The sequence below is a fragment of the Hyperolius riggenbachi genome, chromosome 1 (assembly GCF_040937935.1).
Source record: "Hyperolius riggenbachi isolate aHypRig1 chromosome 1, aHypRig1.pri, whole genome shotgun sequence".
NCBI classification, from domain to species: domain Eukaryota; kingdom Metazoa; phylum Chordata; class Amphibia; order Anura; family Hyperoliidae; genus Hyperolius; species Hyperolius riggenbachi.
This window is the reverse complement of record NC_090646.1, coordinates 615798540-615816910: the sequence shown is the minus strand read 5'-3', so window position 1 is coordinate 615816910 and position 18371 is coordinate 615798540. Positions and strand designations below refer to the sequence as shown.

The window sequence follows — 18371 nt, the reverse complement described above, 5'->3', positions numbered from 1 at the left end:
TTCCCCTATAGGTCTATTTTAAATATAGAACTAGGGCAGCACAGTGAGTAGTGGAGGGCATTCTCGCCCTGCAGTGCTAGGGCTCTTGCTTCAAATCTGTGCCAAGATACTGAGTAGGGTTTGTTTTCCCTGTGTTTATGTGGTTCTCCGGTTTGCTCGCACATCCCAAAAACAGTTAGGTTGATTGGTTCCCCCCCCCAAAAAAAAAATTGGCCTTGAACTGCATTAGGAACACAATGACTAACTATAAAAGGGATCAGATTGTGAGCTCCTATTAGCAGCATGACTGTATACACTATGTAAAAGTGCTGCGGAAGAGGTTAGCTCTAAATATACATCAATAATACAATAAGAATACTCGGTTTGTAAAATGTCTCTAAGATCTGGACTACTACAGAGACACACACCGAGCTCCTTTCACAAAAAAAAAAAAAAATTATGTGAGTATACATTAAAAAACACTCCGTATTCCTAAACGTTTTCTAGTCATTCATAGGGATGGTCCATGAGATGCAAATAATTTCTAGCTGACGCAGTATTATGCTAATTTTGTATGCAAATTTATACCGCTTGAAAATGGACCAATCGAATTTTGCCTCAGCAGGATTTGATTGGCTCATGTTCAAGCAGCATACATTTGCATACAAAATGTGCATAATGCCGCATCAACTCGAAATTATTTGCATCTCACTGACCATCCCTAGTCATTACACATCGGACAGCTTGTGAAATATTTCTAGAACTCCGTCTGCATATTACCCAGAACTCAATGCAAATGAAAGTAGTTTGGTTCTATAATACAGTAAGCTGTATTGCTGAGTAGCCTATTAAGTGTATAGTTACTGCTTTCACCTTTGTAATACTGAACAGTAAACATTATCACATTGTAATGTACTGAAGGAGTTACCCTGGCAATACATTTACCATCTGATTTGTTCAGTCTCGCTTGTATAAGCGTTTACCTCTGGTTACTGCGCCGGACATAGTTGTCACCATCGACAGGCTTACGGTAGGTGGTTAAAGCCTCATTCAGCTGCTCTTCTACGAGATCCACGTATTTCAGGTTGTATTCCTAAATAAAGACAGACAAGAGAGCGTCCATATTGGTCCTCAGGACTCTCACAGCATCGCCCAGTATGACTATCCGTGCTCATAGCTTTACTGCTAAAACATACTGGCATGGTTTAAAGGACAACTGAGATGAAAATAAACGGATGAGAATAGTATCTATCCTCCTCATAAAAACACTTTTTTTTTTTTTTTTTTTTTTTTTTTTTAGATATCCCCGGTTTTATTTTACATTAAAATCTACTTAAAGAGGAACTCCAGTGAAAATAATGTAGTAAAAAAAGTGCTACATTTTTTACCATAATTATGTATAAATGATTTAGTCAGTGTTTGCTCATTGTAAAATCTTTCCTCTCCCCGATTTACATTCTGACATTTATTACATGGTGACATTTTTACTGTGGGCAGGTTATGTAGCTGCTCTTAGCTGTTTTGGCTGTTAGAGACAGCTGTAAACAGCTAATTCCTGTCTGTGAACATTGTTACATTGTGGCAGTTTGCCCAGAGTACCGCGGTACTCAGAGCTTCTTGTGGGAGGGGTTTCAGCACAAAATCAGTCATAGAGCGCCCCCTGATGGTCTGTTTGTGAAAATCATTATATTTCTCATGTAAAAGGGGGTATCAGCTACTGATTGGGATAAAGTTCAATTCTAGGTTGGAGTTTCTCTTTAAGTCTTTACTGTTTCATTGTCTCTGCTCAATGACACATTCATTGAGGTATGCCATAACATAGCTTCAAACATTGAGGTACCTTGTGCCATTTATCCAGCTGCTTGGTGACATATCCCCTCTCATTCAAGTAGGTAAAGCCCTTGGGAATAGAAAGGAACCTGGAAAGGAATGGTGGTATTAGCAGAAGACACTGAGACGGGACCTCTTGTGGTGTTGTAGTAGGGGAGAGGTCAGGCTTACCTCAGAAGCAGGAGCAGTCCCTTATCTCCAAGGTGCGAGAGAGCAGGTTTCATCTGGATGAGAGCGTGGAGATTAGCCTGAGGAAGGGAAGAGAATGTGAGCGAAACAAAGACCTCTGGAGTCTCCCAGCAGCATGAACTAGAGAGAAGGGTGGAGGAGGTAATGGCCATAACAGCCAATCACTTTCTGGCACCGTACCTTAAAAAAATAAAACCTATGCATAAACCTTTTTGAAAAATAAATAAGTACTTAAAGGGAATCTGAAGTGAGAGGGGTATAGAGGCTGACATGAATTTTTAAACAATGCAAAATGCCTGGCTATCCTGCTGATCCTCTGCTTCTAATGCTTTTAGCCATAGACCCTGAACAAGCATGCAGCAGATCAGGTGCTCTGACGGAAGTCTCACTGGATTAGTTGCAGGCTTGTTGCAGGTGCGTGATTCAGACACTACTGCAGCCAAGAAGATTAGTAGGACAGCCAGGCAACTAGTATTGTTTAAAAGGAAATAAATATGTCAGTCTCCATATCCCTCTTAGTTTAGGTGTCCTTTAAAGTTATTGGAGTTGGGCTTGGGCTGCAGCAGAAATAGCTGAGCCTGATCGGGTCCGTGCTACTGTGCAGACAGCTCCCAACTGGACCCTATCCAGCCCTGCTTTTTCTGAACAAAGTCAAGCAGGACAGTGCTAGTCCAACAAGCAGATTTTTTTGGGTTCCAGCACTGGAACAGGCCTGCAGACGATGAGGGTTAAGCTTCTTTAGGATTCAGAAGCTTCCCCCTCCCAAGGGGATTGCCCCCAAGAGCACGTTTTTTTTTTTTGGCTTGAGGGTCACTTTAAATTGTAGGAATTTAGAGTAAAACATAAAAATTAATTGGCCCTTAAAATACATGTGCAAGTATTTAAAAATTCCTGGTGGTTTAAGTCAATATTATACAATACTGATTCTGCTTCCCTGAATGGATCTGAGAAGCTCCTAGTTGCCACGGATTAGCGTGGCAGCTGTTAATCAGTAGCGGTTACTGCTGCTGGCATACTGGCGGCTGCAAATCAGTGGCTGTTACTGCTGCTGGCATAGCAGTGGCTGCTAATCAGTGGCTGTTACTGTTGCTGGCATAGCAGTGGCTGCTAATCAGTGGCTGTTACTGCTGATGGCACAGTGGCAGCTGCTAATCATTGGCTGCTACTGCTACTAGTATACTGGCGGCTGCTAATCAGTGGCTGTTACTGTTGCTGGCATAGCAGTGGCTGATAATCAGTGGCTGTTACTGCTGCTGGCACAGTGGCGGCTGCTAATCATTGGCTGTTACTGCTGCTGGCACAGTGGCGGCTGCTAATCATTGGCTGTTACTGCTACTGATATACTGGCGGTTGCTAATCAGTGGCTGTTACTGCTGCTGGCACAGTGGCGGCTGCTAATCATTGGCTGTTACTGCTACTGGTATACTGGCGGCTGCTAATCAGTGGCTGTTACTGTTGCTGGCATAGCAGTGGCTGCTAATCAGTGGCTGTTACTGCTGCAGGCACAGTGGCGGCTGCTAATCAGTGGCTATTACTGCTGCTGGCACAGTGGCGGCTGCTAATCAGCAGCTGTTACTGCTGCAGGCACAGTGGCGGCTGCTAATCAGTGGCTGTTACTAATACTGGCACAGTGGCGGCTGCTAATCAATGGTTGTTATTGTGGCTAGCATAGTGGCAGCTGCTAATCAGTGGCTTTTACTGCTGCAGACACAGCAGCAGCTGCTAATCATTGGCTATTTTTGCTGCTGGCACAGTGGCAGCTACTAATCAGTGGCTGTTACTGCTGCTGGCACAGTGACAGCTGCTAATCAGTGGCTTTTACTTCTGCTGGCACAGTGACAGCTGCTAATCAGTGGCTGCTACTTCTGCTGGCATAGTCACAGCTGCTAATCAGTGGCTGTTACTGCTGCAGGCACAATGGCAGCTGCTGATCAGTGGCTGTTAGTGCTGCTGGCATAGGGGCAACTGCTAATCAGTGGCTGTTACTGCTGCTGGCACAGTGGCGGCTGCTAATCAGTGGCTGTTACTGGTGCTGGCGTAGAGGCAGCTGCTAATCAGTGGCTGTTACTGCTGCTGGCACAGTGGCAGCTGCTAATCAGTGGCTGTTACTGCTGCTGGCACAGTGGCGGCTGCTAATCAGTGGCTGTTACTGCTGCTGGCACAGTGGCGGCTGCTAATCAGTGGTTGTTACTGCTGCTGGCGTAGTGGCAGCTGCTAATCAGTGGCTGTTACTGCTGCTGGCATAGTGGCAGCTGCTAATCAGTGGCTGTTAGTGCTGCTGGCATAGTGGCAGCTGCTAATCAGTGGCTGCTACTGCTGCTGACATAGTGGCGGCTGCTAATCAGTGGCTGTTACTGCTGCTGGCACAGTGGCAGCTGCTAATCAGTGGCTGTTAGTGCTGCTGGCATAGTGGCAGCTGCTAATCAGTGGCTGTTAGTGCTGCTGGCATAGTGGCAGCTGCTAATCAGTGGCTGTTAGTGCTGCTGGCATAGTGGCAGCTGCTAATCAGTGGCTGTTAGTGCTGCTGGCATAGTGGCAGCTGCTAATCAGTGGCTGTTAGTGCTGCTGGCATAGTGGCAGCTGCTAATCAGTGGCTGTTAGTGCTGCTGGCATAGTGGCAGCTGCTAATCAGTGGCTGTTAGTGCTGCTGGCATGGTAGTGGCTGCTACTGCTACAGTGGTGGCTGATAACCTACAGGTAAGCAAAGATGGAGGCAGAGCAGCAACGAAAGGTGGCCCATGCATGTAGCACTGCAGCTACAGCATGCAGGCAGCAAGGAATTAACAAATGTAGAAAGCTTTGGGTGCCACATTTGGCCCCTGGGCCAGACTTTGTACATGCCTGATGTAACAGCTTCAGGTTTTGTAAGACAACCGTATTAGTATTCGGCACACTGTTTATAACCTTTGTATTATGCATTCATGTTTGTATCTTACTTTCTACAACACAACGGAAGGCACTGACGCTGTATAAATCAATGATAATAAATACTTCCATATTTGTGCTATGTACATATAAGAAAATACCAGTTCTGAGGACACAATTCAGTCACCTTATCTTCACAGGCCTCATCCAGGATATCTAAGGCTTCGGTGGAGATATTTTTGCTTTTGTCGTGTAGCTGTGTCACCAGTAATTCAATCCCCCAGTTGCTGAAGAACTCCACGTTGGCTCTCAGAAGAACCCGCAGGTGTTTTGTAGCATACAAGCGACAGCTCTGCACAGAAACACAAGGGTCTTACATAGGAACTGTACTGAAAATAATGCAGTCAATAATTTTTTTTTACAATATTCATTTATAAATTATTCAGTCAGTGTTTGCCCATTGTAAAATCTTTCCTCTCCCTGATTTACATTCCAAAATTTGTCACTGGTGGCAAAATCTTTGGTTCTGCCAGGTGATCTCTGCAGAATGTTTGGTTACTGAGAGTTCCAAAGCCAGTACAAAATATACCTGGTCTCTCAGAATGCGGGAGGGGGGGGGGGGATAAACATTACTGCAGAGCAGGGCTATATTCAATACAAAGCAATATATCAATATAGGAAGTGTTTTTGATGCGGGGGACCAAGCAGAAACAGTGTCCATAACAGAGCTTACACACCACTTCTTGTGGCTGAATAAGTGTAAAGGTGAAGGGCTCTGCCTCTGACACAGGAGACCTGGGTTTGAATCTCGGCTCTTCGTGTTCAGTAAGCCGGCATCTATTCAGTAGGAGACCTTGGGCAAGACTCCCCAACACTGATCCTGCCTAGAGTGTGTCCTAGTGGCTGCAGCTCTGGCGCTTTGAGTCCGCCAGGAGAAAAGCCTGATATAAATGTTCTGCGTCTACTTGTGGTTCTAAATTCTACAACCAATTTCAGGTGTGCTTTAACCTCCCGGGCGTCCTGTTTTCCCACGGCGGAGGGTGTTTTTTTTTTTAACCTAATTTTTTTTTTTTTAATCATGTAGCTAGCCTAGCGCTAGCTACATGATACACCCCCCCCCCCCCCCCCCCTGCTGAATCCCACCCTTCCGATCACCGCCAGCAATCATGCCCATCAGGAAATCTCGTTCTGAACAGGATTTCCTTCAGGGCTTCCCCCGTCGGCATGGCGACAAACGGAATGACGTCATTGATGCCGTGACGTCACAGGGAGTCCCGATCCACCCCTCAGCGCTGCTCGGCACTGATTGGCCAGGCTGCGCACGGGGTCTTGGGGGGGGGGGCCTGTTACGCGTCGAGTAGCGGCGGATCGGCAGCGATCGGAGAAAAACGCAGCTAGCAAAGTGCACGCTGCGTGTTTCAAAAAAATGTATTCAAATCAGCCCACCAGGGCCTGAGCGGTGCCCTGCGGCGTTACTGGATGAGCTCAGCTCGTACAGAACGCTAAGGAGGTTAATGTTCAGTATCCCAGTCTATCGACATTGAATAAATGTTACATTTTAAATATTGAGGTTTACTCCATGTCGTTGATCTGTTAGGGTTCTCTATGTATTTAGCAGAGTCTCTCATAAGCCATTTGCTGTGAGGAAAGTGTTTTATAGCTGTAATTACTTATCAGTGAGGGTTATTCTATAGTCTGATGTTGTTCCCAACCCGGGCAGAAACTGTCACTTGCACACCTGATGTTTAACTTTTTCAGGCAGAGAAAGAAAAAAAAAGAAACACAGCACAGTTATTTGTGTGCTTGGCACTGTACATAAAGGGGATGGGGAGGGGGGTTGGTGGGGTTTCACAGTCAAGTACATTAGAAAGGTTTTATACTGTGGCAGGTTTACTTTAAGGCTTTATGTGCAAACAGTGTGCAAAGTCCCTAAAATATGTTCTATGAAAATGCAGAGCAATGCTGCACTTCTTGAAAGTAAACACAAAAGCACAAAAGAGGAAGGAATAAATCATGAAAGGCCTTCTTATAACTCATTTCCTTCCTGCTCCACTTCAGACGGCACAAAAAGTGAGATAAATGGCAGAAGATCAGACTTACATCAGGAGATGCGGTTAGGGTTTTGGAAAGGATGACTCTGGCCAGGCCGTCTCGGCTGTAATCCAGGCTGGAGACCGCCAGCTTCAATAAGTGGTCTTGGTTCTTCAGCGAGCAAAGGTTTAAGAGACTGCAATAAAAAGAAATGAAATGATTTCTACATTGCTGGAAGAAGTGTGTTGTATCAGCTGAGGCAAGACTGATCAGATAACACGCTGTCTACACACAGCAAGGAATCCAGGAGTATGATTTTCATTCATGAAGCCTTCTGGCCATATTATATGGAGCTGATGAGAGGCGAATAAAACAGACGATTGTTTCCCGATCCATCAGCTGCTGTAAATTGCCTGTATCCAAAGTAAAAGTATTGACTTCTTGCTCTGATTTGAAAAATGTCATCCTGAATACAAGTAAAGCAATAGCTGAAAAACAGGCCTGTGTGGAAGAGAGGACTGGCAAAACGGCCAAAGTCCCTGAGAGCACCCTCTCCTATAAGGAGCACACTTATATAGATACTATGGGAGCAGTTTGGATAAGGGGACTTTATAGGTTACATCTTCTACTAAGCATTAGTGAACTGTAGTATATGATAAAAACATGCCTGTCTGGGCCCAATATAGTAGTTGGGGCCTCCTTACAGCTCTGGGACCCCCTGCAGTCACAAAGGCTGCTCTCCTCTAGTTACACCCCTGGTGCCTCTTCTGCTTCTCGGAGTGGCTGTCATTTCCTGGCAACACAGGCAAACATAAATGTGTATCAGGGTAAGGCACACATTAGAATTAATGGCTAATGAATGAAAAGTTTCTTAAAGGAAACCTGAAATGAAAGGGACATGGAGAATCCAGAGACTTCCCCGATGTACACGACCCCGCTGCCGGCCGGGACCTCTTCCGCTTCACCTCCATGATTCCCGCTCATTCGTTCCCGCTTTTCACCTAAGTGCCAATGCTTTTGCCAGCAATTACATGGTATGCGCTCCATGTTGTTCAGCAAACACCAACTGTTCTAATGGTCCCCCCGCAGAGGTCCTATGCCCACAAAGTCCCCTCCACCAGTTCACTTCTGAAAATTCTGGCTTTAAAGTCGGAAAAACACTGCACCTGCATGACCGTGTCCTTGCTCCTGCTGACGTCACTAGGGGCGTACTGCGCAGGTGCAGACAGTACTGGGCCTGCTCAATACATTCCTGGTGAAGTCAACGGGAGCGAGGGCGCGGCCGCGCAGGCGCAGTGGTTTTCCAACTTTAAAGTTGCAAATTCTGGAAGTGAACGAAGGGGGGGACCGGAGTATCGGTGAGTGGCTGCGCAGGCACAGGAGGTCTGCGGGGGACCATTAGAAGCCCCAGGCGAGTTCAACTCTTTTCCCCCCTACAGTAGTCCTTGAAGCAAACTCTCGCTGTGAGTCCTGCATTTCAACATGCAGTGTCATCCACTGTGCTAGCTGGTAATTAAAGTTCCATGGATACTTCCTCTTCTTACAATGCAAAGAGCGCTCAGAAGAGAAGAGTGTCTTACCACTGAAACACGTTGCACTTCTCCAGCATTTTGACCCCATGGGGGTGGCAGGAGAGAGTACCGATGAAGAGGAAGTAGTACTGGCAGAGTGTGTTCAGTAAGCCGTTGTTCTGTAGGCTGCGCTCTTGCTTCATTCCCGATGTGTTGGACAACCACAGAACGATGTCCTTCACCAGCTCTTCCAGGTAGCCCCCGCCATCCTGCAAGCAACAGGTAAGTTTAATGTGGAGCGCTTGTCTATCAGTGTTAAACAAACCATAAATAAGTGCAGCTTAATTTTCCACAGGGAGCGGGTGTGTTTGATATGAAGAGGAAAGGCTCTGGATCCCATAGAGCCTTCCCAGCCCTCTCCCTCTACCCTTGGTCCACTGCTGTTCCCCAGTTAAGTTACGTACTTTTGGGGCTCCTCGGCAATCTTCGTAAGTACTCATTTCCTTGAGTACTTCCAGAGGCGGGTGCATCCGTACTGCACATGCACAAGACTTGTGCATGTCCAGTATGGATCCCCTTGTCTGGGGAAGGACACAAGTACTTCCGAAGACTGCCTGAGTCCTCCCGAAGGGGTATTTGATCAAGCTGGTCGAAGAACTTCACCAGGGCCTAGTGCTGGAACTACAGGATGGAGCGAGGATGGGAAGGCTTATGGGATCCAAAAACTTCCCTCTTAGGCAAGTTGCCAACTTTTTTTTGTGCTGCTTCCCAGGTACATTAAGATGAACCAGACCCTTTAGCCTCACAAATGTTAGGGGGAACACAGCCAAAGTGACCATTTGGGGTTGTCTCTGTTGAGAATGGAGTGTGTGTGCTGCCACCCAGAGTGCCTGATCATCTCATGTGAGCACATTGTACACTTGCATTGCTGCGGCTCCATCTCCATGGAGTCAGCACCTGTACCATAGAATTAAGCTTGATCCTGACCGGCAAAACTAGTTGACCCTACGTTCCCCACCATGAATGTAGATCATTTGGAAACGGAAGAGAAATATTATTATGTGAATCAGAATCTCAAGTCTTCCTTCAAAGTGAATAGGTCGTGGATCCCCAGCTTGGAGTACTGAGCAGCACCAAAAACTGACTTTGGAAACCTCTATTAGGGAACACCCGATCTGTGCCCCGATACTGTGGCTCATGCTCAGACAGGTTTCTACAAAGACCACAGAATAGGGGGAACTGCTGCCTGGTGGTAGTTGGGGTGCAATTAATTCAAAGAGCACCTTCAGTGTAAATTACACATTCAACCATCTTTTCATATAAAAGTATAACTACCTGCTGGGTCTTGGTGCACAAAAAGGCCTTGGTGCTTTCTTTATTTCTACAGAAAGCACAGAGCCCCTTTTCTGGAAGGGGGTGGGACTACGTGTCCGAAGTCAGCGACACGGGCTCCAGGAGGGATTTGGAAGATAAAAAGACCGGGCAGGTGGATATAACTTTTTATTAGAAGACAATCAATTGAATGTGTATTGTATACGGACGATGCTCTTTAAAGAGGGATTAAACTCTGACATTACATTCCATCAAAATGTATTCTTGCTTTTTATTACCCATACAGTTATCACATTTGCTTTTTGTGCACAAGTAATATTGTCCATTTACAAATGACAAGTTCCTAAAGTAAAGTTTATCTGCACTGAAAGCTGCCATTGTAATGTATTGCGCAGCTGCTGTTTTTATATATTACAGTGTATCCAGAATGGGTTTTATCCTGTGTACCCTTTTGGCTTGAATTCAACTAAGACACTGCTAGCGGTGTTTATATTATCTTGTTTGTTTTCTTATCAGCTACTATTGTAGTCACTTCCTCAAGTTCAGCAATAGAGAAAAGCTTCCCACTGAAGAAGAAAGAGCTGTGTTTGAACTGTTTTAATGCTGTCCTTCTACCAGTGTTGTTTTATTCTGGTAGAAGAAATGCAGAGTTTCATACAATTCTAATGTGGAAATAATAGGCTGCAAATTGGGGTATACCTATAAAAGAGAGGAATTCCTACCCACAGATGAGGATTGGGGCTGTCTATGGAAGAGGGAGTTGCTGTACATAGAGGCTGCAGATAGCATGTGAGGGGGTTGCTGCTGCATACAGAATTGGTGAGGCTACAAATAGAAGGGGGACAAGCAAGAGAAAGTGACTTGCTTAAGCGTAAAGACCTTTTTGTTTTTGGCTCTTGAAGCTTTGCTGGTGATCATGCCATTTAATGAGAGTGCCACTACTAGCATCTGGGATACACTCAGGGCAACAGAGTCTGAAGCTATGTACACAGAGAGGACTTTAGTCACCTGAAATGATTGTTCATTTTAAAGAGACACTGAAGCGAAAAAAAAATTATGATATTATGATTTGTATGTGTAGTACAGCTAAGAAATAAAACATTAAGATCAGATACATCAGTCTAATTGTTTCCAGTACAGGAAGAGTTGAGAAACTCCAGTTGTTATCTCTATGCAAACAAGCCATTAAGCTCCCCGACTAAGTTAAGCCGTGGAGAGGGCTGTTATCTGACTTTTATTATCTCAACTGTAAGTGGACTGTTTACTTTTCCTCTGCTAGAGGAGAGGTCATTGCTTCACAGACTGCTCTGAAAGACTCATTTTGAATGCTGAGTGTTGTGTAATCTGCACATATTATAGAATGATGCAATGTTAGAAAAAACACTATATACCTGAAAATAAAAGTATGAGAATATTTTCTTTGCTGCCAATCTTCTAGTAATTATTCATAGTACACAACCAATTCACTATATCATATTTTTTTTCCCACTTCAGTCTCTCTTTAAGTAGCAGTCTACGGGTTGTACAAGTGTCAGCTAATGCTTGTCGACTCATTCAGAAGCCGATTGAGTCTGACATCCTCAACCCATTTAATTTACAAGGGTCCTATAAACTCCATGGGGGGCATCAGACCCTCTGCTGAAGCAGAACTACCTGCAAGATGGCGCTGCACTAGCTGCCACGGCATGCAGGGCTCCCACAACTTTTCTGAGAGTCATAAGATCAGCCGAAAGGATCATCGGAAAACCACTTCCCCCACTGGACCCACTCTTCAACACTAGACTGCGCTCCAGAGCCTTGCGGATCGCAAATGATCCTTCGCACCCAGGCTCCCACTTTTTCTGTCGTCTCCGTTCAGGCCAGAGGTATCGGGCCATCTACACCAGGACCTCAAGGCACAGGAACAGCTTCTTCCCCTCAGCTGTCAAATCACTGAACTCTCTGGACTCACTCCCATCCCCCACCACCAAAGGAAGAGCGGCCCCTCCTTAGGCCACTTGCTTTACTAGCTGGGATAGTCTTTCTAAGCATGCCTGCACTGCAGAACTCTTCTTTGGAAAATGGTTGTTATGTAATTACTGTTACCGTATTGTATTTGTTTTGATGTATTGCTATCTCTGGTGTGTGTCATTTACTGTTTCTATGTCCTGCTTGTGCCAAGCCCAATTCTGGGCACGACCCAGTCGTGCTTGGAGAAAGATAAGTTCTGATTCTGATTATATATCTCTGTTAAAATGCACCTAAAGGGAGCAGGATGTGGAAGCTGCCATATTTATTTCCTTCTAAACAATGCAAGTTGCCTGGCTATCCTGCTGGTTCTCTGCCTCTAATACTTTTAGCTATAGACCCTGAACAAGCATGGAGCAGATCAGGTGTTTCTGACTGAAGTTTGACTGGACTAGCTGCATGCTTATTTCAGGACACTTCTGCTGCCAAAGAGATCAACAGGACAGCTGGTATTCCTCAAAGGAAACAAAAAATGGCAGCCACCATATGCCTCTCAGTTAAGGTGTGCTTTTTACTGCCAAGTTAATAGTAAATATAAACATAGGTAAAAAAACAACAACAAATAAACCCCAGAAAACCAAATACAATACTTGGCATTATACTTGGCTCTTGATTCAAACAGTTAAAAGTGTATAGATTGGTAGTAAAGTTACAAGTCCTCACACAGGTCAGTACATTCCTCACTTCCACCAGGGGTCACAGGGGTCCTATAAACTCCATGGGGGGCATCAGACCCTCTGCTGAAGCAGAACTACCTGCAAAACAGCTCTCAATCTGCTTTCTGTCATCCCCACTGCATCCCATACACAGATGGAAATAAAGGGTTTTTTATGGAAACAGTACTTCGTTTGCCTCTTTTTCTACTCACCATTAACTGCATCTGACCCTCTACAGCAGGGGTCAGGAACCTTTTTTGGCTGAGAGAGCCATAAACACCACATATTTTAAAATGTATTTCCATGAGAGCCATACAATAGGTTTAAAACTGGGACAGTGCGCATGCGCAGCAGAGGGCTCACGTCCCTGTTGCTATGGTGATGTGTATACAGTTAATCCACCAGGCAGCGGAAGTGTCAGACACGTCTTCAGCTTCTCTTGGGTTTCAGCAACATCAGCAGTTTCCCCAAGAGCCACACAGGAGAAATACTGACTAACAGCTTGTACAATTAGCTAGCTGACTTGGATGTTTATTAAGTTTGTAGGACGAGATCCCTGCACTTTGGTCCAATAGGCTGCTGTCAAGTGACAGGCAGCCTTTTGGGCCAATTAAAGTGCGGAGAAATCATCCTACAAAGTCAGTGGACCTCACAGGGTCTTTAATGGGATAATTGGAGCAGCTGTTCGTTTTGGGGGAAAGCGAGTAATAGCAGGGCTGTGAAGTCGGTACAGAAATACTCAACTCCTCAGTTTCTGAAACCACCGACTCCAACTCCAGGTACCCAAAATTGCTCTGACTCAAACTCCTTAGTCTAATACCAGGTCAGTGGATTGTATACAAAAATAATCTGACTCCGATTCCCGACTCCTCAGTTTCTGAAACCACTAACTCCGAACTCCAACTCAAGCCAAAATTGCGCCGACTCCTCGACTCTGACTCCACAGCCCTGGTTAGTAGTGAATGCTGCAGCAGTAGCATGCCTACTTTGAAAATGTACTTGCGCTGCCACAGTAAGCAGCGCTGCTTGAGCAGTGTAGCTGAGTGAATCAACCCCTGTGAGCCAGTTGTAGCCATCAAAAGAGCCACATCTGCCTCCCGAGCCATAGGTTCCCTACCCCTGATCTACAGCATAAAGCTTTTTATACGGACACATAACTCACTCCTCTCTCTAGCCGAGAAAGGTTTCTATGGAAAGTGGCTGAGCCGCAGGTAACACTAATGCCCAGTGACAGCGGCGGCCAACTGCAGCTTTTATCAGTGACAGAGGCCCGCTTCAGTGGCCATTGGAATGACATGAAATCACATGGGGTAAGCTCAAAGCGGATAGACAAAGCCGGGGATTGTGAAGAGCAGCCACAATTCATCTTGAAATAACCTAATCAACCGCAGCTCTAGAAAAAAATAGACTTCAATCTAAAAATACAACTGTCACCTAAATACTTGAAGACGAAAATGGTCCGCACAATGCTCCTAAGATCCTATATTTTATTTGTGGACGTAACCAAAGGTCAACACATATCACCAGCTGACATGTTTCGGACCTACTGGTCCTTATTCATAGCTAGAGTGCAAATAACACAAAAGGCCTCCTATATACCCTCCTTCGGTGGAGTGGGTGGCTCCCTAGACAATGTCCAGGGAAACACCCCTAGCCCCACACACAGGGAGGGATATGTACAATATAAAGTACAACACCTAAAGAGAAAAGTAAAATAAAACAACATACTAATTGTTCAAAGCTAGGTGTTGAATTAAAACGGGAGGCCTAGAGGCATAACGTACAAAATTCCAATCCGTGCTCGGAACCCAGACTTCTACCCTCTAGCTAGCAGGACCCCCCATGTAGAGACCTTCCAGGAGTTGGTGGAGAGGGAACTGGTAGAGCTGGAGGGTGCTCGTGGTTCTAGGAACTCCAATTTGTCGCATCGGGAGCGACAGGCCCTCCAGAGTCTTAAGAATAATTCTGACATTGTTGTTCGAAATGCAGATAAAGGGGGGGCCGTTGTCGTTCTCGATAGCTAGAGCTACAAAATGGAGGCTCTAAGACAATTGGGGGACCCCACAGTTTATCAGAGACTTAAGGGAGACCCCATGAGACCTTTCCAGAGGGAGCTTTTTGAACTCCTGTCTTTTGGTCGAGATCTGGGTGTTTTGGATCAGAAACTTTTTGACTACTTGGCGGTGACCCATCCTGTTACCCCAATTTTCCACCACCTTCCCAAAATCCACAAGCCGGGCGCTCCCCCGGAGGGTAGGCCCATTGTGGCTGGCATTGGCTCTCTGGGGGAGCGCCTGAGCGAGTGGATTGATTCTCTGTTACAACCACTTGTGATGAGGCTTCCAGGCTTTATCAGAGATACAAAGCACTTACTTGCAAGCCTGGAGGGCTTCTCTTGGAACGATCATTTTGTGTGGGTGACAATTGATGTTAAGGCCCTGTACTCATGTATACCCCATGACCTGGCCATCCAAGCTATTGAGCATCACCTTGAGAAATACTCTGCGTACTCTGAAGACTTAAGAACCTTTATTTGTCTGGCCGTCAAGTACCTCCTGTCCCGCAATTATTTCATGTTTGATGGTGGCTTCTACCTCCAGAGGTGTGGCGCCTCCATGGGGGCCAAGTTCTCTCCGTCCCTAGCAAACCTGTATATGGGTTGGTGGGAGGAGTGCCACATCTTTGGGGGTGGGAGCCGCCGTCTGGGGGATGTTGCGTGGTACGGGAGGTACATTGACGACCTTCTCCTGGTGTGGAAGGGTAACCCTGAGGATATCCCCCCATTTATGAAAGAGTTGAACACCAATATCTTTAATTTACAGTTCACCTCCAATTGGGGGGTGGGCTCTATAGATTATTTAGATGTAACTTTGGTGGGAGACTCCGATGAGGGGAGGATACACTCTAGGACCTACAGAAAGCCGTGTAGCGGGAACACCACCCTTCGGGCTACTAGCTGTCACCCTAAACACACTATACGGGGGGTCCCGGTGGGGGAGTTCACCAGGGCCCGCAGGAATTGTTCGAGGGGGTCTTGGCTTGGGGAGGAGTTTGTAACGGTAGGGACCAGATTGAAAGAGAGGGGGTACCCCAATTGGATGATCAACAGAGCGCAGGTCAGGGCCAATTCTAAAAGCAGAGATCTTTTGCTTAGAAATACGGGTGACTTGGATGCGAATTTAGGGGTTTCAAAACCCACTTTTGTTACAACATACAGTGAGGAATATGACAAGATTGTGTCTATCGTTAGGAAGTATCTCCCAGTATTGGAGGGTGATGAGGACCTACGTTGTGTTTTGCAACAGGGGGTACGCTTTGCAAGTAGGCGTGCTCCCACTTTGGCACAAACATTGTCTCCTAGTCTGTATGAGTCCCGAACCAGGTCTTCTACCTGGCTGAATGTGTTGGGCTCATACGGATGTGGAGTGAGAACATGTCACTATTGCAGGGTCCACACTCGAACTCGAGTTGCTACGTCAACATCGAACGGACGCAGTTTCCCCATTAGGCAATTCGTTAATTGCGGGACGTCGAACGTGGTGTATCTCATTACCTGTGGGACTTGTGCCCTGCAGTATGTGGGATGCACCACGAGACCGTTACGTGCTAGGATAGGGGAACATTACTGCGGTCCCGCTTGGCTTAGCTCCAACGTTTCCAATGTGGCGAAGCATTTTCGCTAGGTCCATCAAGGTGACATGTCCTCTTTTTCCTTCCATGGCTTGGAGAGAATTTTTCCTGCACGGAGAGGGGGGGACACAACTAAACGGCTCAAGAGTCGGGAGGCTTTGTGGATTTTCAGAATGGGCACGAGACTCCCAAAGGGTATGAACTCCCGCTGGGATCTGGCGCTTCTAACCTAGTGCATATTCCCTCTACATATGCTGCTCCTTGATGGTTTTAATTGTACAAATCACATTTTCTATATAGTTTTATAGGTTTTATTATGTATATTTTTTCTACATTTATATACTGGTGTGGGATTTGATTGGAATTTTGTACGTTATGCCTCTAGGCCTCCCGTTTTAATTCAACACCTAGCTTTGAACAATTAGTATGTTGTTTTATTTTACTTTTCTCTTTAGGTGTTGTACTTTATATTGTACATATCCCTCCCTGTGTGTGGGGCTAGGGGTGTTTCCCTGGACATTGTCTAGGGAGCCACCCACTCCACCGAAGGAGGGTATATAGGAGGCCTTTTGTGTTATTTGCACTCTAGCTATGAATAAGGACCAGTAGGTCCGAAACATGTCAGCTGGTGATATGTGTTGACCTTTGGATACGTCCACAAATAAAATATAGGATCTTAGGAGCATTGTGCGGACCATTTTCGTCTTCAAGTATTTTCTAGGATCAGCTATCCTGGTCTGGCACTGCTCTTTCTGGGGTGAGCGGTCTTCACCACTCTCTTTGATGTCATCTAAATACATAAATCACCCGAGGCATTTAAAGGAAAACACCAATTACAATTAGAGGCCAGAGCACTGGCGCTGTGCAGAGAGCAGGTAGATGATGCTTAGCAGCTTTAGGCCTCATCTACACTATACATGTAGCTATGTGGTTGAGCGCAACTTGTCTAGTATGTGATGAGCAACAACCTAAGACACTGCAGAGACCACAGTATGTAATGCTCTCACTTACACGTTCTGAACTAAGACATTTGCACACATTTAACTCTGCAGCAAAGCACTGTTCCATTCAGAGCTATTCAGTAGGGTCAGAGCTTCAGCTGAGAGCTAGGGAGGTACTGCTGTGTTGCAGTATGACGTACGTTCTGCTGTGCGCTGTGTGAGCAAGGCATTATAGGCAAGGATCATCACAGTAAAAGCAGTATGTAAGGGTCAGAGGCGTAGCTATGGGGGGCAAACGGGGACACGTCCCCAGGTACAGCAATGTGAGGACGCTACGCGCAATCACCACACCCACACATGCATGAGAGGCGGCTCAATGGCCAGCAAATATGCCCCCGCTTCTCTCCCTCCCTCTGCAGGGGAATGCGGGTACTAGAGCAGTACAAAGGCAGGTGTGGTCTGAGGGCCCTTTCACACTTATGTGCATTGCCATCTGTTCTCTACGTTTAGTTCTTACGTCTAAGTCTCTTAGCAGAGTGTGACTCACCTCCTCTGACTCCAGCAGGAACTCTGTGAACTGGCATCCCACCACTGTCAGCTGCTTCGCTTTACTGAAGTCCAAATCCAGATTGGCATAGAGCTTGCTGCTAGGCTTGTAAAAATACAGTAGCCGCCGAACAAACCTACAGGCAGAACAAATGAAGTGAGTTACAGCTTCCTGTGGTTATTCAGTACGGAGAAGTCATTACCAGTTCACACAGAGCGAGGCAATGTTAGATGTCTGTACCTGTGCAGCTGCTCATCCTTACAGTTCTTCAGATTTACATTTGGCCACTGGAAAATAAACAGTGAAGTTGTGGTCACTGACGCAAAAGCAAATTATATAAATATATATATATATATATATATATATATATATATATATATATATATATATATATATATCACACACACACACACCTCTATACACACACACACACACACACACCTCTATACACACACACACACACCTCTATACACACACACACACACACACACACACCTCTATACACACACACACACACACACACACACACACACCTCTATACACACACACACACACACACACCTCTATACACACACACACACACCTCTATACACACACACACACAAACACACACACACACACACACACACCTCTATACACACACACACCTCTATACACACACACACACACACACACACAGACACACACAAACACCTCTATACACACACACACACACACACACACCTCTATATACACACACACACACACACACACACACACACACACAGACACACACAAACACCTCTATACACACACACACACACACACCTCTATACACACACACACCTCTATACACACACACACACACACACAC

General features: G+C 45.8%; 1 protein-coding gene across 2 annotated transcripts in view; it reads right to left on the bottom strand.

Annotated features, from left to right (window-relative positions):
• RICTOR (RPTOR independent companion of MTOR complex 2) overlaps window positions 1–18371 on the bottom strand; it is a 196497-nt gene that overhangs the window by 40561 nt on the left and 137565 nt on the right. For both annotated transcript variants that reach the window (XM_068250448.1, XM_068250439.1), the window contains exons 19-26: window positions 17759–17805; window positions 17519–17654; window positions 8475–8674; window positions 6964–7090; window positions 5051–5215; window positions 1981–2057; window positions 1820–1898; window positions 963–1072 (exon numbers count right to left, since the gene is read on the bottom strand). In XM_068250448.1, the coding sequence (XP_068106549.1) occupies window positions 963–1072; window positions 1820–1898; window positions 1981–2057; window positions 5051–5215; window positions 6964–7090; window positions 8475–8674; window positions 17519–17654; window positions 17759–17805 (941 nt within the window). The remainder of the gene's footprint in view (window positions 1–962; window positions 1073–1819; window positions 1899–1980; window positions 2058–5050; window positions 5216–6963; window positions 7091–8474; window positions 8675–17518; window positions 17655–17758; window positions 17806–18371) is intronic.